Source organism: Malus sylvestris, chromosome 15 (genome assembly GCF_916048215.2).
Source record: "Malus sylvestris chromosome 15, drMalSylv7.2, whole genome shotgun sequence".
Classification (NCBI taxonomy): domain Eukaryota; kingdom Viridiplantae; phylum Streptophyta; class Magnoliopsida; order Rosales; family Rosaceae; genus Malus; species Malus sylvestris.
In genome coordinates, this window is record NC_062274.1 from 19,483,011 (window position 1) to 19,508,024 (window position 25,014).

General features: G+C 36.7%; 4 protein-coding genes across 5 annotated transcripts; all 4 read left to right on the plus strand.

Annotated features, from left to right (window-relative positions):
* Positions 1 to 3,395: 3,395 nt before the first annotated feature.
* On the plus strand, positions 3,396 to 6,162 carry LOC126604896 (CSC1-like protein At4g35870). Its single transcript, XM_050272220.1, has one exon. The coding sequence runs from the start codon at positions 3,667 to 3,669 to the stop codon at positions 6,076 to 6,078; it is 2,412 nt and encodes an 803-aa protein (XP_050128177.1). The 5' UTR covers positions 3,396 to 3,666; the 3' UTR covers positions 6,079 to 6,162.
* A 148-nt stretch (positions 6,163 to 6,310) lies between these two features.
* On the plus strand, positions 6,311 to 8,226 carry LOC126604905 (uncharacterized). Its single transcript, XM_050272229.1, has 3 exons — positions 6,311 to 7,136; positions 7,386 to 7,437; positions 7,831 to 8,226. Exons 1-3 carry the CDS (start codon positions 6,973 to 6,975, stop codon positions 8,026 to 8,028), a joined length of 414 nt encoding a protein of 137 aa, XP_050128186.1. The 5' UTR covers positions 6,311 to 6,972; the 3' UTR covers positions 8,029 to 8,226.
* Positions 8,227 to 13,923: 5,697 nt separating this feature from the next.
* Positions 13,924 to 17,177, plus strand: LOC126604900 (aspartyl protease family protein 1). Of its 2 annotated transcripts, none has more exons than XR_007616783.1 (10): positions 13,924 to 14,461; positions 14,567 to 14,678; positions 14,891 to 15,126; positions 15,219 to 15,443; positions 15,541 to 15,676; positions 15,778 to 15,851; positions 15,956 to 16,055; positions 16,142 to 16,219; positions 16,406 to 16,477; positions 16,556 to 16,704. XR_007616783.1 is itself a non-coding variant. In XM_050272225.1 (10 exons), exons 1-10 carry the CDS (start codon positions 14,139 to 14,141, stop codon positions 16,759 to 16,761), a joined length of 1,542 nt encoding a protein of 513 aa, XP_050128182.1. In that variant the 5' UTR covers positions 13,926 to 14,138; the 3' UTR covers positions 16,762 to 17,177. The 2 variants fall into 2 exon arrangements, 1 of the variants encoding a protein (XP_050128182.1); XM_050272225.1 differs by having other exon boundaries at positions 13,926 to 14,461; positions 16,142 to 16,199; positions 16,556 to 17,177.
* Positions 17,178 to 21,028: 3,851 nt separating this feature from the next.
* On the plus strand, positions 21,029 to 24,991 carry LOC126604899 (aspartyl protease family protein 1-like). The gene is made up of 10 exons (XM_050272224.1): positions 21,029 to 21,587; positions 22,164 to 22,299; positions 22,826 to 23,064; positions 23,184 to 23,411; positions 23,535 to 23,670; positions 23,757 to 23,830; positions 23,911 to 23,995; positions 24,076 to 24,139; positions 24,345 to 24,416; positions 24,510 to 24,991. The coding sequence occupies exons 1-10, from the start codon at positions 21,265 to 21,267 to the stop codon at positions 24,728 to 24,730; spliced, it is 1,578 nt and encodes a 525-aa protein (XP_050128181.1). The 5' UTR covers positions 21,029 to 21,264; the 3' UTR covers positions 24,731 to 24,991.
* Positions 24,992 to 25,014: the final 23 nt, after the last annotated feature.

Genomic DNA, 25,014 nt, shown 5'->3' on the forward strand with positions numbered 1-25,014 from the left:
CAAGAAAGTGCATTTTGGAGCATTTTGGAGCGGTTTTGGGCACTAAATGGATAGCACATGTATGGGCCAAGATGGATAGACGAATTTGGAGTTCAAAAGGCTAGGAATCTGATAAGAAGATGATGAAATTAAATTCAAGACATAGAAGATAAGGAATAAGCTCAAAAGAGGAAAGATTATCCAAAACCTTATCCAACCTTATCCAACCTTATCTTATCCAAACTAACCTTATCTTATCTTATCATATCCTAATCTTATCATGCCTTCATCCTAGCTGCAAGGGGACCTAAATATATATTTCTAGAAGCATTCTCTTCTAGAAATCCCAAATCAGCCACAAAACGCATTGTTTCTAGAATCCCTACAAAAGTGGTGCCTATTTCCCTTCTAGAAGGCTTTTGCCTTGCCTTGCCTTGCAAGCAATTCCCATTCCCTCCAAATCAGTGCCGCACCCCTCTATCCCTTTTCCTTTGTGGATTCTGTTTTATTAGGCCTTATTCCTTGTGGATTTGGGTTATACAAATTCTTTTCTGAAATTAATTGGGCCAAACCCTTTCCTTAGTGGATTTAAACCCTTGTGCCTCACCCTTAATGTGCTGATTCATAACCCTAATCTGATTAACCCTAGGGTTTTGCCTTGTCTATATATATGTGTTTTAAGCCTAAATTCGTCACCACCCTTCATACCATTCAGAAACACCTTTGCCGCAACCCTAAACACCATTTTACATCACAAAACATCATTCTACATCAAGATACATCTCTGCCGCACCTTTTGGAGAAGAAGGGGCCGTGCATTCCATTGATGAATGAGGACCTTGTGCACAAGTCATCTGCATCCTTGGGAGTTCTAAGAGTTCTTTCTTCCCTCGTTTTAGTTTCAATGTTTATTTCAATTTGCTTTTCAATTGCTATGAACATGTGTAACTAAATTCTTATTAGTTAGTGGTGAATTCAAAGCCATGGACATATGTTAATATGAATTGATTCTTTTCAGTTATTGTTTCGTAAAACATGAATGTGATTTACTTATCTATTTAATTGATAACTTATTCTTGTGTGTTGATTAAGGAGGCCTACTTAGTTTGCATGCATGAATCTGATGCTAAATTATAAAGGACTTTCACCTAATCGTTAGGAACTTATAATTAAAAGTAGTGAAGATTGTTAGTCACAATCGTGTTAAGTAGATTCTTGGCAAGAGTATCATGCAGTTCATAGTTATAATTGTCTTGTCAATGCTTATGATTTCTATGGAACTTAATGATCTTTGAATGTATCTCTATCATGCTGTTCATATAGGAAACTTGAGAAGAATGATTTGGGTTGTTATATGCATTCATCCAATTCAATGAATCTAGGGAAATCTAATAGTTAATTAGTACATTCACGATTAATTTGGGGCATTGTCATTCATGGTTTAAAGAAACAATACTGGAAATCGATTTATGTTGCATATGTTCATGTGTGGAGAATGATCCTCTAACTAGCCTTTCACCCTTGAATTCATCTCAATTTCGTTTTAGTTTACTTTGTTTTGCAATTTGTTTAGTTTTAATTCAATTTCATCAGAAACCAAACTCCCTTTTCTATTTTGTGTTTTTAGGTCAGAATCTACCCTAATTAGATTCTTTAGAGTGTTTTGAGTCAATATAGGTTAGAATTAGTCCATAAACATTGGTTGAGTCTTAGTTTAGTCTTAAATTCGTCCAATTTAATCCCTAGTATTTGTTTTGAGTCTAATTGTTAGTATTGTGCTGTTTTGAGTCTTTTAAGTGTGTTTTGAGTTGGTTAAGTCATAATCTGTTTTCTTTTAGTATTTTGAGTCAATTTGAGTTTTATTTTCGTCTAAATCACTTGTTAGGTCTAGAATTGAGTCAATTCCATTTAGTTTTGCAGATTTGAGTGTTTTAGGTCAGTTTAGAGTCTATAGAGTCTATTCTTGTGTTTTTAAGTCTAGTTTAGTGTTTTAGAGTTTAATTTGAGTAGATTAGCAGCCCTAGTTAATCTCCGGTTTAGAACGATCCATACTTACATCTTTGCTACAATTGTCATCAATAGGGTTTAATTTGCGTGTTGGATTATTTCACATCAGTGTATCTCAACCCAAGGTTTCTCGTTCATAGCTAGTTCCATCACAACAACTTTGGTTTTCATGGAAAACAAGTATCATATTTGTGTGTTCCAAATTAAGCTATGTTTCCTTCAAGAACAACAAGAAAGTTAAGGCCTATTTGATACTTTACTTGAATCCAACTTTTTAAACTAAACAACAATTTTCAAGTTTTAGGCCTTAAAAACTTGTTTAGTAGGACTATTTTAAAAAACTGAACTCAAGACTAACTAAAAAATATAGTCTATTCTCTAAAAACATTAAAAAAAAAGAGTTTTTAGAGTTTTTAAACTTGAGTAAATTGTAGCTATGATCCCTTAACTTTAACTCAATTAGAGCAATGGTCCATCAACTAAAAATCCATTACCATTGGTCCCTCAACTTTAATTCAACTAGAGAAATGATCTCTTAACTTTAACCCAATTGTAGCAATGGTCCTTCCAACATAACTCGTTTTGTCAAATTTTTTGATGTAGTTGACGAAAATGACCATAATTACACACTTTGATAAGTTAAGGGACCCTAATTGTATAAATGGTCATTCCAACACAACTTATTTTTGACAAAATTTTTACGAAATTGATGAAAATGACTATAACTACACATTTTGATAAGTTGAGGGACCAATGGTAATGAATTTTTAGTTGATGGACCATTGCTCCAATTTGATTAAAGTTGAGGGACCATTGCTACAATTTACTCTTTAAACGTAAACCACTCCTTTCTTTTCTTTCCCTCCCCTTTCACTCCAAATATCTCTCTTCTTTTTTCTCTCCCCTCTTTTGTTTTTTACCCTTTTTGTCTCTTCTCCAATCCGCTCTCATTATTCTTTCGGCTATTTCTCTTACTCCTCTATCTCTCTATCTCGTCCGATCCTCTCTCTTCTTTCTCTTTTATTTAATCATCTCTTACTTTCTTTCTTTCTCTCTCCTCTTTCTCTATATCCTGCGACCTCCTCTTTTTAGATCTCTTTGTCTAGTTTAAGTCGTAAGATTTAAAAATTTTAAATCGCAAACCAATTAAGTTTTTGAGTTTTAAAGAAAATTGTTTTCAAGAAATGTTTTTAAGAAATGTTTTGAGAAATGATACAAAATTTCAATATGATACCAAACATGCCCTTAGTTTCTTGTTGGTTAGAAAGCTTAGCCTAATTTAACTTAACTATGCATTAAAACTAAATTGTTTTATAATCCTCTCCTATTCATATTTGGAAGAAGAAAACTATACTACTTGTTATAATTTATTTATTTTTGGGCATTTATTCCCCTTCCATCAGTGTACGCTGCTCCGAAAAATCCCAGCATCTTCCTTTTATTCCCCACAACCCCAAATTCCCTCCCTGCAACCCCCCCCCCCCCCCCCCCCCCCCCCAAAAACCCCTCAACCCAAACCCTAATTCCTCCGCCACATGAAGAAAATCCCAGTCCAATTCAATCCCAATTACCTCAAATCCCACCAGAGAAACCCCAAATTCTGGTTCTTCAATCCCTAGATTTCCCACGCCTCCGTTGCCCACACCTTATCAATCTTTAGCCTTCTCCCCCATCCCCTCCATGAACGACACTCTCTCTCCTCCGCCGTCACCCAGCGACGGCGCCGATACCTACGAGGCCTGGTACGGGAACATACAGTACCTTCTCAACATCTCCGCCATCGGCTCCTTCTTCTGTGTCTTCTTCTTCATCTTCGTCAAGCTCCGCAGCGACCACCGCCGCATGCCCGGCCCGTCCGCACTCGTCGCCAAGCTCCTCGCTGTGTGGCACGCTACCTGTCGAGAGATTGCGCGCCACTGCGGCGCTGACGCCGCCCAATTTCTCTTGATCGAGGGTGGAAGCTGCGGGTTGCTGTTGTCGATGGCGGTTTTGGCTGTGCTTGTGATGCTTCCGCTGAATCTCTACGCCGGGAGTGCTGTGCTCGGGGATCAGTTTTCAAAGACGACCATCATTCACATCGAGAGAGGTTCGGCTTTGCTTTGGGTGCATTTCGTTTTCGTGGTTGTTGTTGTTGTTTTGGTGCATTTTAGTATTTCTGCCATTGAAGGGAGATTGAGAATCACTAGGATTAGGGATGGAAATGGCAATTTGAGTGACCCAACTGTGAATTCCACGGCTATTTTTACTATAATGGTGCAGGGGATACCGAAAACTATAGGTAATGATAGGACTGTGTTGCATGAGTACTTTCAACATAGGTATCCAGGCAAGGTCTATAGGGTTATAATGCCGATGGATTTGTGTGCGTTGGATGAATTAGCCTCGGAATTAGTGAGGGTTAGGCATGAAATTTCTTGGTTGGTTGCACGAATTGACTCCCGGCTCTTGCCGTTTGAAAGTGAAGAGGATGGATATGTAAGGACTTCTTCAGAGGGGGTATGGGGCTGTGCTTGTAATTTATGGCATAAGGTGGAAGATTTCTGGTATAATACTCTGGCTAGGTTGGGATACACTGATGAAAGGAAGTTAGGAGAGTTGCAGGGATTGAGAGCTGAATTGGAGACTGAACTAGCTGCTTACAAAGAAGGTCATGCACTGGGTGCTGGAGTTGCGTTTGTGGTGTTTAAGGATGTATACACTGCAAATAAAGCTGTTCAGGACTTTCAACATGAGAAGAAGAAGCGGATAGGGAAGTTTTTTTCTCTTGTGGAATTGCGTTTACAGAGAAACCAATGGAAAGTAGAGCAGGCACCCTTGGCCACAGATATTTATTGGAATCATTTGGGGTCTTCAAAGCTCTCACTGAAATTGCGAAGAGTGTTGGTGAACACGTGCTTGCTGTTGATTCTTCTGTTCTTTAGCTCTCCTCTGGCAATTATCAGTGCTCTAAAAAATGCCTGGCGGATTATAAATGCAGAAGCTATGGATAATGCCCAGTTGTGGTTTGCTTGGGTGCAGAGCTCAAGCTGGCTCGGGAGTCTTATCTTTCAGTTTCTACCCAATGTGTTTATTTTTGTCAGCATGTATATAGTTATTCCATCAGCACTTTCATATCTCTCCAAGTTCGAGCGACACCTTACAGTGTCAGGGGAGCAAAGAGCTGCTCTTCTTAAGATGGTTTGTTTCTTCCTGGTGAATCTTATACTTCTTAAGGGACTGGTTGAATCATCTTTAGAGAGTGCCATCTTAAAAATGGGAAGGTGCTATTTGGATGGAGAAGATTGCAAGAGAATTGAGCAGTACATGAGTGCCTCGTTTTTGTCAAGGTCATGTCTTTCCTCTCTTGCATTCTTGATAACGAGTACATTCCTGGGTATATCTTATGATCTATTGGCTCCAATCCCTTGGATAAAAAGGAAGATTCAGAAGTTTCGAAAGAATGACATGCTACAGCTGGTCCCGGAACAAAGTGAAGAATATGCATTGGAAACTCAGGAAACCGATAGTCTAGAAAGGCCCTTGATTGTGGACACCACTTACGATTCTCCCAGATCGTATGGAATTGATCTGCAGGGAAATGATCTTTCTGATTACCCAATCAACAGAACATCAACAGCCCCAAAACAGACATTCGATTTTGCCCAATATTATGCCTTTAATTTGACGATATTCGCCCTAACCTTTATATATTCTTCCTTCTCTCCGCTTGTGGTTCCCGTCGGTGCTATTTATTTTGGGTATAGGTACGTGGTCGATAAGTACAACTTCCTCTTTGTCTATAGGGTCCGTGGCTTTCCTGCTGGGAATGATGGGAAGTTGATGGATACAGTATTGTGCATCATGCGTTTTTGTGTCGATCTGTTCCTTCTTGCAATGCTGCTGTTCTTTTCGGTCCATGGAGACTCAACGAAGCTGCAAGCTATATTTACACTTGGGGTACTAGTAATGTATAAATTGCTGCCTTCCCAGAATGATAGTCTTCATCCAGCTCTCTTGGAAGGCATACAAACTGTAGACACTGTTGTTGATGGGCCTATTGACTATGAGGTGTATTCACAGCCCAGATTTGACTGGGATACATATTATTCATGATTCACCTTCGGTTGACATGTAACTTTGCACAGTAAGTATTGTCCATATTGCCACTTCTATGAAGAAAAAATGGATTCTCTCTGATATTCATGTCCCATTGATCTTTTGAGTGAGGACTTACCTACGCATGGTACGCTATCGTAGATATTACAAATCAATAACGTAGTACTACTTGAGAAAATTAAAACACGTGACATTGTATAATTAATTTAAGATGTTGTCATAATTTAGTCGATTGTCATTGTGATTTTGCCACAATTTATTTTATTATTATTTTTTAATGAGAAAAAGAACTTCAAAACAAACTCACGACGATAATCTAATTTTAGCCCACCAAAGCTGAAAGTCGGGGAAACGACCATAGGGATAAGATGGACACCAAAACTTCATGGAGTTTTGCCAGAAAGGGTTCCAGATAATATTGATATGATGATAAAAATTGGATGAGAAAAAGAATGGTTCAATATCATGGGGATAGAGCAGCAAGAAAACCGTAGAGAAAGAAGGGAGATTGAGGAATATTAGGAGATCAAAAGCCAAGACTTACCCTAACTCCACTCTTGGCCAAGCCTCTACTCCTCCTATACTTGCACAGTTGAACAAAGTCTCCAACCAAAATGTGGTTCCACTTCTCACTAGTTTCTCACTCATCTCTCTCTCCCTCTCTTTCTCTCTCCTCTCTCTCTCTCCTCTCTTTCTTAAATGTGTGGCTAATATTTAAATAAAAGGGGCAGGTTCTTATATATTAATTACCATTTCAATGAGGGTAAGTAAATAAGGCAACAGTTGAAAGTTTTGCAGTCACAAGTTAATCGTTTCTTTTTCTTCTACTTGTGACTTTGATTTTCTTTCTTCCTTCTTCTTGTTTGTTTTGTTTTTTGTTGAAAAAAAACTATGCACCAATTAGGTGTGAAGAAAAGCAGCAATCTTCTTCTGGGTTCTGGTTCTGCTGCACAGGCAAACTCTGCCGGCAATGCCCAGCCTCTTTGCCCTAAGCCTCGAAGAGTTGGCCCTGCCATGCCTGAATTCCTCAACCCTATAAGATGTAACAATCACAGGTTTCATTAGGGTTTTCTTCTTTTTCTTTTGGGCCAATTTTAAATGATAGTGATTTTCGCACTCTCTTTTCTTCCCGTGCACTCCTTTTGTTTTAGCTTTTAGATTTAATAAATTAAGGGCGAAAACAAAGAGAGGAGTTCAGATAGAGAAAACATGATAGTTCGAAAATCACTACCTACTTAAATTCATGTGTTTTGAAGATGTAAATACCAACTTATGTAGCTCTTGTGCTTATTTTTTGTGACCAGCCAAAAAATTTCCAATGAGAGAAGTGGGGTTCTGAATATGATCAGTGAAAAGGTTAGCATTCATGCGCTTTTATTTTAATTTTGCTTTTTCAACCGTTGTCGGTCATACTTTGTTTATTTGAGATTGCTTTTAAAAAGGCTAAAAATGTTTTTGTTAGTGCTGGACCGAAAAATTTAAAAGTACTTTTGGGACTTCAACAACGTTTTATGAAAAAAAAAACCATTATTAGAAAGCACTTTCAGGTATTTTTTTTTTCAAAAAACACAAAATTTTAATAAAAAATTCAACGTATTTTTAATAAAAGCACCTCTTTAAAAAAAAAAACTCTTATAACAAAGGTACTTCTTAAATAGCCAACCCCAAACAAGCCCTAAATTTGAACCCATAATTTCGTTTGTGACCAAATGAGTATCATCTCGTGTTTTTCGAATTGAAATTGTGCAGGAAATATTTGACGGAAGGGAATATGTGTGCACGAAATGCTCACCGGCATGCTACTCAGGCTCTCCACCAGGAAGAACACACAACCCTTTGGTTCATGATGTGCAGTTCCTCCATCAGATGGAGCTTCTCTCTCCATTTACAAGAACAAAGCTCTCAGATAAATTTGGTTTAAGTACGACCTCTGCCTCTCCAGTGTGATATATCCTCAGAAAAATTGTGTCCCCAACTTCTTGGAAGAATCTTTCAGGGTTCCTTTTTTGTAGTGTGTTAATTTTGTATAAGCTTGTAATTTGTTGAGTTTAATTTGTGAGTATCAAATTGTATATATTATGAGATGATTACCCCAAATTTGTCTTGTATATATGATTTTGATAATAAAAAGGCATCTTCTTTCAATCTTTTCTTCATGTTAGTTGAGGATGTACATGGTTCCCAAAATATTTAAGTTATATATATATATATATATATATATATATATATATATATATGTTTGAATGTACCATCTTTTGGTGTTAAAAAAATGATTTTATACGGTGTTTCAAAGTAAAAGCGATTTTTTATAACTAACAACACTTTTAATTACGTTTCACACAACAAATAGAAGTGTTTCCAAATTATAAAAAATGTTTTATGGAGAAGCACATGCTAGATGCTTCTTTCACAAGCAATTTCAATATTTTTTTTTTAAGGCTTACTTTTAACTATGACACATGACTCTTCCCTAAATCTTATTTTACCCTCTACATTTTATATAGTCTCACTTTACCACATGTACTCGTCCACCATGTCCACTTTACCCTTAGACCGTATTATCACACTTTAACACTTGCACTATTCCTCCATTTCTTGCTTTAACATATTCCATCAAATAAGTTAAAGACTTGTTAATTGTGCTGACGTGATATGAATAATTTAGTAATTTTAAAACTAAGTTGGCCATGTGACATATGACATGTTATGTTAGTGGTACCATGTGTAATGGGACGTAGGTTGGATTCAAATTAGAGTTTGGTTTCTCACGACCAAGAGCAAAAAAGAAGAATGGAAGGTTGAATATTAAGATTCGTGTGTCAATTTCAAAGTTTTCCCATCTTTTACAAAGATTTAACCCACTAATATAGTTGAAAAGACTGAATTATCTATGCTACGTCAGTACAATTAATAGCTCTCTTAACTTATTGACGAAATAAAATAAAGTGCGACACTAAGAAAGGGTTCGATTATCAAAGTGAGACAATATTGAGTATTAGAGTGTAAAAGCTAAATTGGGATACCAAGAGTAGCTATAAAAATAAGAGTAATGCTATAAAGATTAAATTTATAAATAAAATTTGTAAATCAAGTGATGTGTCACCAATAGAAAACTAGCATATGCACCACATTTTGTGTGTGAAAATGATTGAGTTTTATTAACACCCCATTTTTTTGAATTCTTGTTGAACTACCTCTTTTACTGTTACATCTCGTCCTAAATCAAGGTATATATTTTATCACCGAGCATGTAAATTGACAATAATGCCCTCATGATTTATTGACATGGATGGACATATATAGTTTTAAATTATTCCCTTGTTCGCAAAATTAAATGGTGCTCGACGTCACGAGCACGTCGACATGAATTAATAACGAGTATGGGTGCGATTCTATTTTTCAGGTTGGTTATTTCTTCTTTGGACCCATTTTTAGGATCTTAACTCAATGGCCGAATTAAGGGCCTTATTACTCCCTCCACCCGTGCCTTTTCCCCCCTCATTCCAAAAAAATCCTTTTCTCCCTCACACTCTCCCGCACCTCTCCTCCTCTCGGTGATCTCGTCCCCGACATCACACACACGCACATACATATTTACACCTACTGCAACTATCAAAATTTCTCCCTTTCTTCCTCACACCCCATACTCACCTTTTCTCACCCTTTGGAATTGTGTAGTTTTCATATGGTAACTTCGTCGGAATCTCGAACCTTTCGACCAAGGTAAGTTTGGAATTTCCAACCTCAAATCCTTCTCACGTTGAACTCCTAGTGATGTTTTTAATCTTAAATAGAAGGTTTGTGGGTGATTTAATACATATTTCATCTCGGGGAAGAATTTCCCCAGATTTGTGGAAAGTGAACAATGGTCGTTTGACCATTTTCAGACCAAATTTCCAACCAACTCCGGTTCTCCGTTGGGTCTCTTAAGGGTTTGATTCTCTTCTCTACATTTCTAACTTAAAAATGGTTTTTGAATCATCAAGTTTGGTTTAGTATCGAACTAGAAACTAGCTAGGAAAGTTCGGTAAAAAAAAATTCCAGTTTTCTGGGATTCTTGGACCCGTGACCATTTGGCCAATTTTAGACCACTTTTCTGACGAACCCTGTCTATGTCATAACCCCAAATGGGTATAGATCTATTCCATGCATTCCTAAATTTACTTAGGCTTTTGAATCATGATTTTGGTTGAGAATCGAGCTCAAAATGAGCTCTAGAAGTCTTGCGTTCCAAACTGCAAAAGTGCATATTTTTGCAATGAGGAAGAAGAAGGAAAAAAAAAAATTGAATATGTTGGGCCAGCCCAACCTTTAAACCATTTCAAATTGGACCTAAGCCATTTAATTGGTTTAGGCCTTATATTCAAAATGGATTAAGTCCATTTTGTTTTAAGTTGGGTTTTACAATTAAACTAGATTAAGTCAAAAAATTATTCTAAAAATATGAGGATGCTCGTGAGGTTGAGTAGGCAATGATGGTATATTCAAACACCCCAATTGAGCGAAGTATGAGAAATTGATCCCAGGTTTTGTATATGTGCTATTGAATTAACGTTAAAGTAGTTGTTTCACATATATAGGTGAGACGTTTCCAGAGGACGAGCGTAGCCAGGCAAGACTCGGGGACTACGACCTAGCTATATACTAGTGAGTGGGCTTTTGGTTTTCAGTATATACCAATGAGGGTACAATCCTTCACGTGATATTCACTTCCCGCACCATACGCTTACCTTAGATCCAAGTTAGGTGCACAGTCCTGTTGTACATACCACTATAAGTGGTTCCGACGCGTAGGTAACCCGCGATTATTCGCACAGTCTTCACATGATCGTAGCACTTGAGCGTATTTATTTACACCCAGTCTTGTCGTACAAACCACTATGGGTGGTTCCGACTCGTGTGCAGGTATACTTGTTGAGCTATATGGTCAGCCGTACAGGCCACTTTGGATGGATCCAGCTGATATGTGATTTCTTATGAGTTTATTTCACCTGAGTAACTTATTATGTTATTTTGAGATATTTGGCATGACATACTTATGAATATCGCTTTTATGAGCATGGTTTTGAGTTATGTATATATTCTATTTGTTTGGGAAATTATACAAGTTTTATGGCGAGAGGTTACTACCTTTGATAATTGAAATGGTTTTTGAAAAACTTTGTTTTTGCCCACTCGCACTTTCTGTTTTGCGCTCCTCCAGATTTTAATTGTTGAAAGTTCGTATCGACGAGGATTCTTGACAAATCTCAGGATAGGTGGCTACTTCTGAGGGTATAATCTTTATCCACTATACTGTACTTACTTATGCTCTAATGTCACGTGTGAAGTGGGTTCATTCCCCCTCATCAGCGCACTCTGGTATTTAGGCACGCTTAAGTTTAAATTTATTCACATTTTTCCACACCATCACACTTTATGGCTTCATCACATTCTAGGTGTCGCCCAGTACAACTTGATTTGGAGTCCTAGTGGACGTTCCGGGTCGGGGTGTGTCATTTACCCTTATTTAAATTTGAAAAAAGAAAAAAAAAACAGCACCCACAAATGCATCACGTATTCCTTTCAAAACTATCACATCCCGGCCCGAGGTCCACCACATCCCGGGCCTGCTCTACCACCGTAGCACGATATTGTCCGCTTTGGGCCCCAACTACGCCCTCGCGGTTTTGTTTCTGGGAACTCACACAAGAATTTCTCAGTAGGTCACCCATCATGGGAGTGCTCTCATGCGCTACTCGCTTAACTTCGGAGTTCCAACGGAACCCGAAGCCAGTGAGCTTCCAAAAGGCCTCGTGCTAGGTAGAGATGAGAATATACATTTAAGGATCACTCCCCTGGGTGATGTGGGATCTTACAAAAACAGCCAAACAACATGCACTACCATTAACGAATTCCATTGATCTCAATAATTCAATTGTTACAAGAAGATGGTCTTGATAAATTTATTTACCCAAACATATGCCGACCTTATATTACAGAAGCACTTCCATATGTTTTCCTGCCCATAGCCATCAAGTAGACATCCTTGAGTATGGTGTCTGAAATTGCAATTTTTGCAAACTGCTAAAGGCCTCACAAAATGACAGGGAGGGAAAAGGGAGGGGAAGATAAGGGAATGGAGTGCTAGCATGGATCGACGAAGTGGCGGAGGGTGAGCGAGATGTCAGTTAGGTGAAATGTTATTGTTGTTTTGAATAGGTGGGGAGGCTTCAGTAAAAGTAGGGTTAAAATTGAAATTTAAAAGAACAATTTTAAGTGTGGGTGTATTTATAAGATTGTGGGGTACCAATAAAACAACCCAAATTATTTTTATTTTTATTTTAAAATGGGAAGGAGAAAGGGAGAAAAAAGGAATGTGGATTAGAAAGAGAAGTTTTTTTTTTAAATTATATATATATATATATTATTTTGGAGAAATTAGGTTCTTATCCTTCCTTTTGCTACTCCATTGATTAAAATCCTATTCCTTTTTAATTTTTGATCAAGGTCCTTGGGTATTAATAACATCATTAATTATTTTAATAATAAAATATTTTTTATTTCTAAATATATTCATTTAATGTTAAAAATGTTACAATTAGTATATTTATATTTATGACTAAATTTTTTATCATATATTTTTAGTTTTAGTTTGTACCCATTTTTAATTTGTAATTCTTTTTTAATTTGTACCAATTTTCTTTTCAGTTTTAATTTGTATCCATATATTAATAGGAAAACTAATGAAAAGGGTTTGAAAACTTTGAGTTTTAATGATAAGGACAAAATAAAGGGTAAAGTGAATAGTACCAGGATTGACTTTTTAGTGTAAAAATGTGGTTTTTCGTTAAAGTGAACAGTACCGGGTGCTTTTCATTAAAGTTCCCATTATTAATTTCTTTTTGTACCCATATTTTTTAAGGTTTATTTGTATTTGTACCCATAAATTTTTTTAATTTGTACTTTTTATTTTGCTAAATGTAACCATTCATTTAAAACTTTTTAATCTTAAAATGTACTCATTCTTAAATATACCAATTTGTTATATGTAAAATGCCTTTTTTTTATATGTATAAAATCTATTCAATTTTTTTCTAATCCATTTTTAAACTTATATGGTTACATTCTTTTTTCTTTGATTTTAAAATTGTATCCATGCCAAGTTTAATCAAAGAAATTTACTAATGTTATTAAGCCTAATATCTATTTTTTTGTTTTTTTTTGTTGTGATTTTGAAGAATGTACCCATGTTTTGATACAATAATTTTTTTGGTTAATTTTGATGAATGTACCTATGTTTATATATATATATATACACTCACACACAATAGTATATTTATATTTTAATATTTTTAATCCCACAAATTATGGTTTTTTTATATTTAAAATCTCATTTATATAAACAACTAAAATTTTTAATTTTTAATTTTAAAAATATAGTAACGTACATAGAAATAAATTATCACATTAATTTCAGAGACCTCGATCAAAAATTAAAAATCAATAATGTTTTAATCAAATAATATTTATAACTAAGGACCGCATCCAATGTATCCCTATTATTTTTTTAAATTAGAGGATGTTAGGATCACTCTTGAGTGAGACTTTGAAAAAAAACTGTAAAATTTAGTTTGTGTGAATTTACTTTATTGTTCATGATTTTGTTTTGTGATAGAAGATAAAATTGTCTTTTTACCTTATTTTGATTGACAAAGAGAGTTTTATTAATATAATTTTAGATGAGCACTTTATCAACGTTTAAATAATAATACAAATGTAAACATTCATATTATTTAATTTTATCTATAAATTTAACCACCTTGCCGTCCCCCCAAAAACATAGTTATGGTATTGCTCCCTCCAAGAAACCGCGTGACCGTTGAAAAGCTCCTCAGGTGAAAGGAAAAGTGCGCGCAACCCAGTGAGTCACACTGTAATGATCAAGACTTCCAGTGGGTCCCGCCTGCAAAATCCACACGCTTCTTCTTCCATTGTATTCGGATTCAATCGAATTTCATCGTCTCCTTCCCCAATGCAAATCTGTCTAGGGTTTCAGAAAAGATCATCGAACGGAAATGCTTTTTTCCGATCACTGTAAGTTCGTTGTCCTCCTCGTCTTCCTTCTCTCGATCTTGGGCCTCGGGAGCTGCCACGGCCGCATCTTCAGCTTCAAGATGCACCACCGCTTCTCCGACCCCGTGAAGAAGTGGTCCGCCGCCGCCGGAAAACTCACGCCGGCCGAAAATCTCCCGGCGAAGGGAAGCTTCGAGTACTACGCTGAATTGGCCCACCGCGATCGCGTCCTCCGCGGCCGCAACCTCGCACAGAGGGGCGGCGGCACCACTCCGCTGGCTTTCTCTGGCGGCAACTCCACTTTCAAAATCAGCTCCTTGGGATTGTACGTTTCTTTCTCTCAAGTTTCGATTTTTTAGTAAATTCTTGAATTGGAGTTTAATTTAAATTGCTGATTTTCATTTTAAATTTAATTATTTAACTTGTGCAGTCTGCATTACACGACAGTGCAATTGGGAACGCCGGGAGTGAAGTTTTTGGTGGCGCTCGACACTGGGAGTGATCTGCTTTGGGTGCCTTGCGAGGGCACAGCTTACGTTCCTGTATGTATCAAATTATAGGTTTAGCAGATTATGCGAAACTTTGTAATTAATCAATGCAAAAAGGCGTAGGCGGTAATATCGATTTCAAGTACTAAGATGTTGTTATGTAGGGTTTGAGGGACAAGAATTGTGATATCAATTTTCTGATGAGTTCATGTGTTATTACTTCTACTTTTAGCACTTTACTAATTAGGTTTCATTTACTATGGCAGGATTTTGAGGTTAGCAAATATGACCCTGAAGGGTCGTCGACAAGCAAAACAGTCAGTTGCAACAGCACTTTGTGTGCACACCGTAATAGCTGTCTAGGAAGATTCAACGATTGCCCTTACACGGTCTCTTATATCTCAGCTGAAACTTCTAGCTCTGGGGTACTGGTAGAGGATGTTCTGCACTTAACAACGGAAGATAATCATCGGAAACTGGTTGATGCATACATTACCTTTGGGTTAGTTCTGTCATCGAGATCTTTGGACTTCTTTCTGTTCCTTTTCTTGTAAGTCTCATGTATGCAGCTGAAAATGCATTGTGAATGTGCAGTTGTGGGCAGGTGCAAAGCGGCTCTTTCCTGGATGTCGCTGCTCCTAATGGGTTGCTTGGGCTCGGTATGCAAAACATATCTGTTCCTAGTATTTTATCCCGGGAAGGCTTTACATCAGATTCCTTTTCCATGTGTTTCGGACATGATGGGGTTGGGAGAATTAATTTCGGTGACAGGGGGAGTCCAGGACAGGAAGAGACCCCTTTTAATTACAACCCGTCACAGTAAGTGGTAACTTCTCAGATTCTTGAAATTGATTTTTTATGAGATATTTTCCTGAAAAGAGGTTTTAATATTTATATGCTCTGATGCATATCACAGTCCAACATATAACATCACCGTAACTCAAATTCGATTGGGGACAGATCTTGTAGACATCGAATTCACAGCTATTTTTGATTCTGGAACATCTTTCACATACTTGGGGGACCCATCTTATTCAAATCTTTCAGAGAGTGTAAGCATTAAGTCTTCTAGTTAATATCAGTATGTTGAACACTAGAACATCAATTTGTACTTAAACGCAACTAAGTAATTGATGCTCTATGACTTCTGCAGTTCAATTCACAGGCTCGAGATAAGCGTCGCCCACCTGATTCGAGGATCCCATTTGAATATTGTTATGATATGAGGTTTACATAATTTTTTTTTCTTTTCTGTATTTTCTTTTAGCCGTACTTCCAACTTCAAATTCTTTTTCTATTATTCACAAGAAGTTCTTTCTTTCATTGTGCAGTCCTGATGCAAATACTAGTTTGATACCTAGTCTCAGTTTAACCATGAAAGGTGGAAGCCAGTTTGCAGTCTATGATCCGATCATTGTCATATCCACTCAGGTATTGCTTTGTTCTTATTTTTTTTCCCTGGTGTTATTTGTTGTTTCCTGAGAATGGTTATTATCTTCCTTGCAAATGATTTGCAGAGTGAGCTGTTATATTGCCTGGCTGTTGTCAAGAGTGCGGAACTAAATATAATTGGGCGTAAGTCTTTGAATTTACAGGTCATTTAAACTCTTTTGGCTATTAAAGCTCATTCCTAGTTGACCATTTCTCAGTTATTGGGCACAAATCAGCTACTGCGACTTTCTATCTCTCGGATCAACAGTCCACTCTAATATAAGTGTCCTAGTGGCTTTTGTTTTGTTGTTACATGTTGGCTTATGCTTAAGTTGTTGCTCTTTGTGCAGAAAACTTCATGACTGGCTACCATGTTGTGTTTGACCGAGAAAAATTCGTTTTGGGCTGGAAGAAGTTTGACTGTAGGTGTTAATCCCGTTTATGCACTCAGCTTTTCGCAATGCCTTATTGCATAACCGAATTTTTGGACCTTAATGCAGGTTACGACGTCGAGGACCATACTAACTTACCTTCTGAACCGCACTCTAGCACTGTGCCTCCAGCTGTTGCTGCTGGGCTTGGTAACCATTCTAATCCAGAATCAACGAAAAAGACCAGGAATAGACAGGCTTCAGTTGCATCTCTGCCTTACCGTAGCCATTCTTCTCTGATATATTTTGTCATCCTCCTTTTCCTACTACTGTAGCTGGTATGCGGCCGTCTTTTTTTCTGGTTAGTCACACTTCCATATGGTAAACCGATTCAGATAATGTCCTCTTACCACATATTAGATTTAAATCCTCTCTAATCCGTCCCACTTTACGCTACGATTGGAATAATCGTGAGCATGCCAAGATCGATTCCCCCCATATTGTTTAGCCCTTCCTCATGTAGCATAGGCATTTGCACATTATTGTTGTAGCTGAATATTTTACAGGGTTCAAGAGATCCAGTTCGTTGAATACACGGTTATACTGCACGTGTTTCAGTCACCTTGTAAAATTGCAATATTGTAGATGGAATGTGAATTTAGAGTTCCCAAAATCCCAGGGCGGGATCTCTGGCTTATTTTATCAACAATTGTCGTTTATGAAATTTGAACTCAGGAACTACTTCGATGAAGTCCCACCGTACTCTATCACGCGCTAGTGGATTGGAAAAGCTCTATTTTAGATGCAGTTGTTGTGTAATCCGAGACACCGAACAAATTCCCTAGGACTGCTATAACTCGCATGATATTAGACCGCGAAAAAATCTTGTTCGGGCATGTTTGTGCCATTAAAAAATAGTAATTAGTTCCGATTGCCAGGGCAGAGAATAAGAGGTTGTAATTAATAAAATAAATAAAAAATAATTGGACTGAGGCACAACTCATAGACCTTCATAACGCTATGTAGGTTGACTTGGTCACATAAAAACTTTATCTTTGAATAAGAATTGGCCGAGGGCAAATAATAGGAGTGATTGGTGGTGAAAAATTTGAGTCATATAAATTTGACCAAGAAAAAGAGGTCTCTTTTTCTTTTATTGTGCGTGTGCACGTTACGTGCAACTTTTGAATGAAAATCTTAATTTTGATTGATTTTGGCAACAAGCTTTCGTCAAATGAGTATGATCCATTGTTACTTTTAGCACATGGATGATTGGTTTAAACTTTATTTTTGAGTGGGGTGGATGAATAAAGAAAGATTAGGAGAGTGATTGATGGTAAAAGACTTGAGTCATATGTCTCCATTCAAGCTTTTGAGAAAAAGCAAGTCATAACTTTTGATCTTTCAATCTTGTTCCTTTGATAATATTTTTGCTCAATATCTCAGGTGATTGGTGGTGCTCACCACCTTATTTATTACCGTTAGATGAGTTCAAATCCAATTCGTGAAAAGAAGCATAAAATGATTTGGACAGTTGTCGTGCAAATTTCTAAATATGTGTAGCAGATAGACACAAATTTCAAATTTAAACTCATTCAATGATAATAAATAAGATTATAAGCATTACATCACTTGAAGCTGATGAGCAAAAATGCACCCGATTCCTTTTTGTGTCATCCATATGTTTTGGTTGAGGTGTCAATTGGACACAGATGAAATTGAAATTTCGTTTGAGGCGATGGTGAAGGGTCGGTCCAAAACCACTTGCTAGGTCAAGTTTGCAATGCTATGCTTTTCCTACTTTCTCGAATCTCCTCTTGGCTTTGTTAGATTGGTGTGAAATTGTCAATGTGGTCATTTTTTATTGGCGACTTGCATGCTGGAATTCTAGAGGAGGAAAGTTCCAAGCACCTTCTGCGGCTTAATTGCCCCCGTTTTTCATGGCATTCATATGAAAGCTCCATGCAAAGGAGTCTTTACAAAACTTACCTCCTAACGACGGAGAGTCGAACTTAAAATCTCGTACTTACAAGTGGGGAGAAATACAGTTAAACTATGCTTTTCAAAAATGTTCTTCTTGAATTAGATGCTAAAGAAACAATTTATCTTCATGTTAGATTAGTGAAATGGGGAAAATGAGATCATTGTGAAAGATGATCTTATGTAGAAGTTTCGTGGTTTTTTTACGTGTCAATGGAGGCATCAAGTTTCCAATATACCGACACATTTGATTGTGACATTTGCACTTACATCGAATGAGTTTCCTGCTTGGATTGAGGAGGAGCTAGTTTGGTTAATCCCATCGATGATGTGGGGAATGGTTAATTTTGCCTTATGTTGGTTTTTGCTTGTAGTTTTGTCACATAGTGTGCAATTTTTTTTCTTCGTCAGATTTTCTTCCTTTTGAGGGCTCTGTCGCAAGGTTTGACAATATTGTTGCACATTTGTCTTACAAGCTTTGAATTTTGCACAAAAACAGAAAACACATTATTTTGTCCGACTTGACTATATACTAAATTTTGCAATAATAAGAAAGAGAAATTGTGTTAGTGATAGTTAAATATCCAAAGTGGTTGATATAAAATCATTAATTCCAATATTTTCTATAAAACTAGCAATATATTAGCTTGGACAAATGTTTGGTTTGAGTCATTGATCCAATAAGACAGTATAATTTAAAATGAAGTAGGAATTAAGGCAACCTATAAATGGTTTGTTCAATGTTTCAAAGCTTGATTTTCGCCACGTGGCTTCGAAATGGCGTGTGATTAAATCAGCTTTCAAATTATGACTTCAAAGTCAATATCTTTGGAAAATGATGGATTTGGATCCTCTTCAAGGCAATTGGTCGGGATCCTTCTGACCGGTGTTAGTGGGCCGTTGAATTTTTATCCAACGGTTATAAGCATGGAGGCTCTCTAAAAATTATAATAATTGTAGTCATTGGATAAAAATCCAACGACCCACAGACACCGATCAGGAGGATCTCGATCAATTGCCTCGGAGAGGATCCAATTCCAAAAAGGATCGCACGATGATCATTTTCTTGAGAATTCGAACGATCCCATAATTATGACCGTTCATCTTATATCATGTGGTCAGTTTTTGTTATATATTATTTATATTTAATTTAAAAGTTAAAATTTAAAATAATTTTTAATCATACGATATACGATGAACGATCATGATTACGGAATTTCCTGGATTCCCAAGAAAATGATCCGACGAGAATCATTTTCCAATATCTTTTTGCTTATAATTTTTTATACTATTATTATTATTATTAATCTTTTTGGTAATGTGATGCCTGTCTTTACCCAACCGACCTCTTAATCAGTTTACCTTCCCATTCACACCCTCAAATTTCTCTCTTCTTGTCTAATCGCCCCTCAACTTTCATGTTATTCAATAACTCCCCAACTCATTTTTTTTTCACACCTGTTAATTTAGGACTCGTTTGAATGTACTTTCAAAATAATTAAAAACGCTTTTAGATAAAATATTTTTTTATTTCAAAAGCACCAGTTATGTTATTCTTCCATAAAGTACTTTAAATGCTTTTTCAAAATTTACTTATATTTTTATTAAGAATTGGTTCTAAAAACATTTTCACCAAAAGCGTTTTCAATCATTTTAAAATCACGTCCAAACGAGCTCTTAGATTCCTTCATTTTATTTTCTTTATGATAAATCAATGCAATTAGGACTCAATGAAAGGCCATCAATTTAAATCCTTGAACTTTTGAACTTATTCAATTCAAAAGTAAAAATTAAAAAGATGTATAGAGCGAGAAAACGAAGTGCGAAATGATTCTATGATATTCCATCATACTTTTGTTTATTTGATACGTTATGTCAATGTATTTTAGTCAAACAATTTGCATTTCTCCTAATATTTTTAGACTAAAGACATGCAATTTCTCGTAATATTTTTATGGTAGAAACAATCATATTTTTTTAAAATATTGATAACAACTTTCAAAGAGACACATAAATAAATGAAAATACACGCAGACGTATTTTTATGCATAAACCCAAGGTCCATTCAATAAATATATGCAAAAAATCTAAACTTCTTTTTTATCGGATGGTATGTTAATTTAATCTAAATTACTGAAAAATAACTTAAATTTTAATACACAAAATAGAGAAATATTTTTATAGCTAACTTGGTTAAACGTCCTAAATACACAGTAGAAAATACCAAACTTTGGATAGGTAGAATCGTTGGGAGGGAGGGCTCTACGCAATTAGAGAAATGCTAAGGAGACTCTTTGAAAAATAAGATTCTTCGTGGACTATCTGATAACTCGTGTTTTTTGTCCAATTTTCTTGCTAACATTATAAAAATATGCTAAATATATCAAATAAAACTACTTAGTATTACAGATGTCTTAAATTCAATTTTCGCCAAAGACAAATTTGAAACACATTGTTTCTAGCTCATTTTGAGACTTAGTTCACCATCAACCATTTTATTGTAAATAATTTTGTTTGTTAAAAAAATTATATTAAATTGAGATTTACCTTGGATCATGATCCATAATTAAGAAAATCAAATGGACATTCATGGCGTATATTCTCATCCCAACCTCCCAAAGTTTCCAACGGACCCCACTAACCAGCGATTTCGTTTATCACTGAACAAACTTATTTCTCTGTCTCTGTCTCTCTCCCTACCTCTCCCCTGTCAGCTGCCGGCTTGGGTCATTGGGTGTGTGAACACGTCGCCGCCCACCCAGTATAAACCCATTTCATCACATTTCTCTGTTTCCCACTCATGCCTCCCAACCCAATTCACCAAAACCTCTGTTTCTCTCTCTAGAATCGTCTCAGCCATGGCGGCCTGTACTTGCACAGCTTCTTCCAGCTTCTCCGCAGCTCGTCTCTTATTGGTTTTCTTCGTATCGGGTTTTGCTTGTCGGACCTGTTTCGGACTCGGGTCGTACGGGTTCGATATCCACCACCGGTTCTCAGATCCCGTCAAGGCAATTCTGGGTTCCGATGAGCTGCCGGAGAAGGGGAGCTCAGAGTACTACGCTGCTATGGCCCACCGAGACCGATTGGTTCGCGGCCGCCATCTATCCACCGCCGACAATCAAAAGACGCCGCTTGCTTTTGAATACGGAAACATCACTTATCGGTTTAGTGCTTTTGGATAGTAAGCACCTTTCACCCTTTATTCCCCTAATACTATGTTTGGACGGAGTCAGTATTTATAAATTCCATACACCAATTTTTTGTTTGATTCGTAAACATAGAAATTTAAAATTTTCACATGGAAAAAAATTTGAAATTGGGACCTCCAATTTCTAAGTTTAAATTCTATGTAAATAAGTGTCATTTCTCAATTTCTATGATTGAGAGTTTAAAAATAACAAATTTCATATTCAATTCCATATTCTTTTAGGTTAACCAAACAAAAAAATTCACAAATTCTATAAAATAAAATCCGTCATTTTAATTAGTGTCATTTTAAAATTTCTTAGTAATCTTAATTTCTTTATCCAAACATAGTGTTAAGGTTCATATTTTTTGGTGTTTACATTAATATGGTTTTTTTTTTTTTTTTTTTAATTGTTGAATTTTTCTTGCGGTTCTGAATATTTTACAAAAAAAAAAAAAAAAAACCCCACAAATTTGTTTTCTTCTTTGCACAAAACCCCTATACTTGATTCATCAGAAGAAAATTGTACATAAAGTGTTTGAATTTTTGTTTTTTGGGTTGAAATTTCAGTCTGCATTATGCAAATGTATCTGTTGGGACGCCGAGCACATCATACCTTGTGGCGTTGGACACGGGCAGCGATTTCCTTTGGTTGCCATGTGATTGCAGCAGCTGCGTCCACGGCATCAAGTTTTCGAATGGAGATGTATGTGAGCTGAATTACAATTATTTTTGTTTGCCTTTTCGTGAATTTTACACGATTGGTGAATTTGATGCATTTTTACTTCAAAATTTTGTTGGTTGGAGTACTTTGACTGGTCATCGCTTCGAGTTGACTTCGCGGTTATGTTGGTTTGTGATAATTTCCATTAGTTTGTGAATTTTGCTCTGGGAATATGTACTAAAACTCGATTCAAGCATGTAACTTTACCTGTTTACCATCATCAGTGTTGAGTTGATTGAGTACTGGAGTGTCTTTACGGTGAGTGTTTCTTGGGCAACAAAATAGCATTGTTTTCTCGAACGCTTCAGGTTGCATCGTAACTTGGTAGTGTTATTCATCAAAATACTGATTTGCATCTTGCGGTTCCTAAAACTATCTACCAGGCATAATTTTAGAAGGATGGACTAACATTGCTAGTGCTTTTGGTCCCTATGTGGATGGATAGGGAAGATGGTCTTATTGTATTCATTTTATTGACAATTAACTCTTGAGCTCTTCTATCAACCAGGTACTAGAATTTGAAATCTACAGCCCTAATACGTCATCTACAAGCAAAATGATTTCTTGCAACAACAAAACGTTTTGTTCACAATCGCAACACTGTGCTTCACCAAGTAGTAATTGTCGTTACAGGATTGAGTATCTGTCTAATGGCACCTCATCTACTGGGGTCGTGGTAGAGGATGTTTTGCACCTATCTACTGATGATGCTCAACAAAAAGATGTACCTGCACGGATTGCCTTTGGGTGGGTAATTTTTTCACTGCTTTGCCACAAAAAAAATATGGGGTAGTTATTCGAAGTCTAAACATGCCAATTTTAATTGGTTAGCACACTTGTGATGTTTGTGTGCTACTCTATTGCAGTTGTGGTAAGGTGCAGACTGGTATATTTTTGGACGGTGCAGCTCCCAATGGTCTGTTAGGTCTTGGTATGGATAACGTATCCATTCCTAGCATTTTAGCTGGACAGGGGCTTGCTTTGAATTCTTTTTCCATGTGTTTTGGACTGGACGGAGTTGGGAGAATCAGATTTGGTGATAATGGAAGCCAAGGCCTAGCAGAAACACCATTCAATCGTCATAGCCATTCATAGTAAGAGCTCCCTCAAAATATCCATGTACTGATGACAAATTTACAAGTTTCGCAAGTTAACTACTTCGGTCTTTGATATCATCCCAGTTGTACTAATCTTTTCCCATTCGAACTTGTTGCCAGTCCAACTTACAACATTACTATCACTCAAATAGCCATCGGAAAAAGTGTTACTGATCTCGAATTCTATGCAATTTTTGACTCTGGTACCTCATTTACATACCTAAATGATCCAGCTTACACGCAGATTACTGAGAGTGTAAGTAGTTCAAATTCAGTTTTTCATAATATTATCTTTTTGTATCTTCTTTATTGTATAGTCTTTGTAACTGTGTCATTTTTCAGTTTAACTCTCTGCTAAAAAATAGTCGGCGTCCAAATGATTCAGATATTCCTTTTGAATATTGTTATGACATAAGGTAATTTCTTTCAGAACATAAAACTTTGTAGCAACTTCCTCTTTCTGAGTCTTCAGGCACTGACTTGACTTTGTGGGCAGTCCAAATATAACGGTGAACTTGACAATGAAAGGTGGAAAGCAGTATTCTCTCCTCGATCCACTAGTAACTGTATCCACTTCTTCGGTGAGTTGCCACTTTTCGTATTTCTTATATGTCCAGCTCCTTCATCATGTCATGCTAAACTTTACCATTCCAATCTCCAGGATGAATCGACATTGTTCTATTGCCTGGGTCTCGTCAAAAGTGGAGATGTTAACATCATTGGACGTGAGTATCTCTTTCTAAATATCTTTCATTATCTTGCAAACTGGCATTCAAGATCATGTAATAGTTGATTTTCAAATCAGATTTCATAAAACCTTCGTAACGAATGGTTAAAGCCCTTACACCCCCCTTAACCATCACTGGCATTCAAATGAACTTGTACATGTTTGCTTCAACCGTTGCTTACAACGTTGATTTATTCCTGCAGAAAACTTCATGACGGGTTATCGCGTAATTTTTGACCGTGAGAAGATGGTATTGGGTTGGAAGGAATCCAATTGTGAGTCTTAATTCCACCATTTCAAATCAAATATGGACGGCGTTTTCCTCAGTATCTTTTTCAGTGACAATAACGAAACATTTTTCCTTTCAGGTTACAAAGATGAGGAAACCGTCACTCTTCCTATCAGCCCATCGAAATCTCCGGCCACATCCATGTCTCCGACTGCATCCCCAACAAACTTCAACCCGGAAGCCACAGCAGAGAGTGGCGATACTTCTCGCATACCGGCGTCAAATTATTCACCCAAATTGAAGAACTCCTTCGCTTCTGCTATCACTGTCGTTCTTTTCGTCCTTTTCGCCCTCGTTTGATCATTCTTTGCCTTTCTGTAGCATATCTATAATTGATAGGCATTTGTTTTGGAGGTGGAATATACACAGCAATTCGAAGTTGTTGACGTTCTATTTGTGGGTTAAATTGGGAGGCGGTGCATGGGCATCTTGATTTCTGCCACTGCAATAAAACGTCATCAATATATTATTAGCAACATGGGTTGTACGTATGATTTTAAATATGACCACAGATACTAAATATATTATTTTTTGGTTGCAATAATACATGGTTTTTGTTTTTGGTTTCTCTTTACACTAATCAT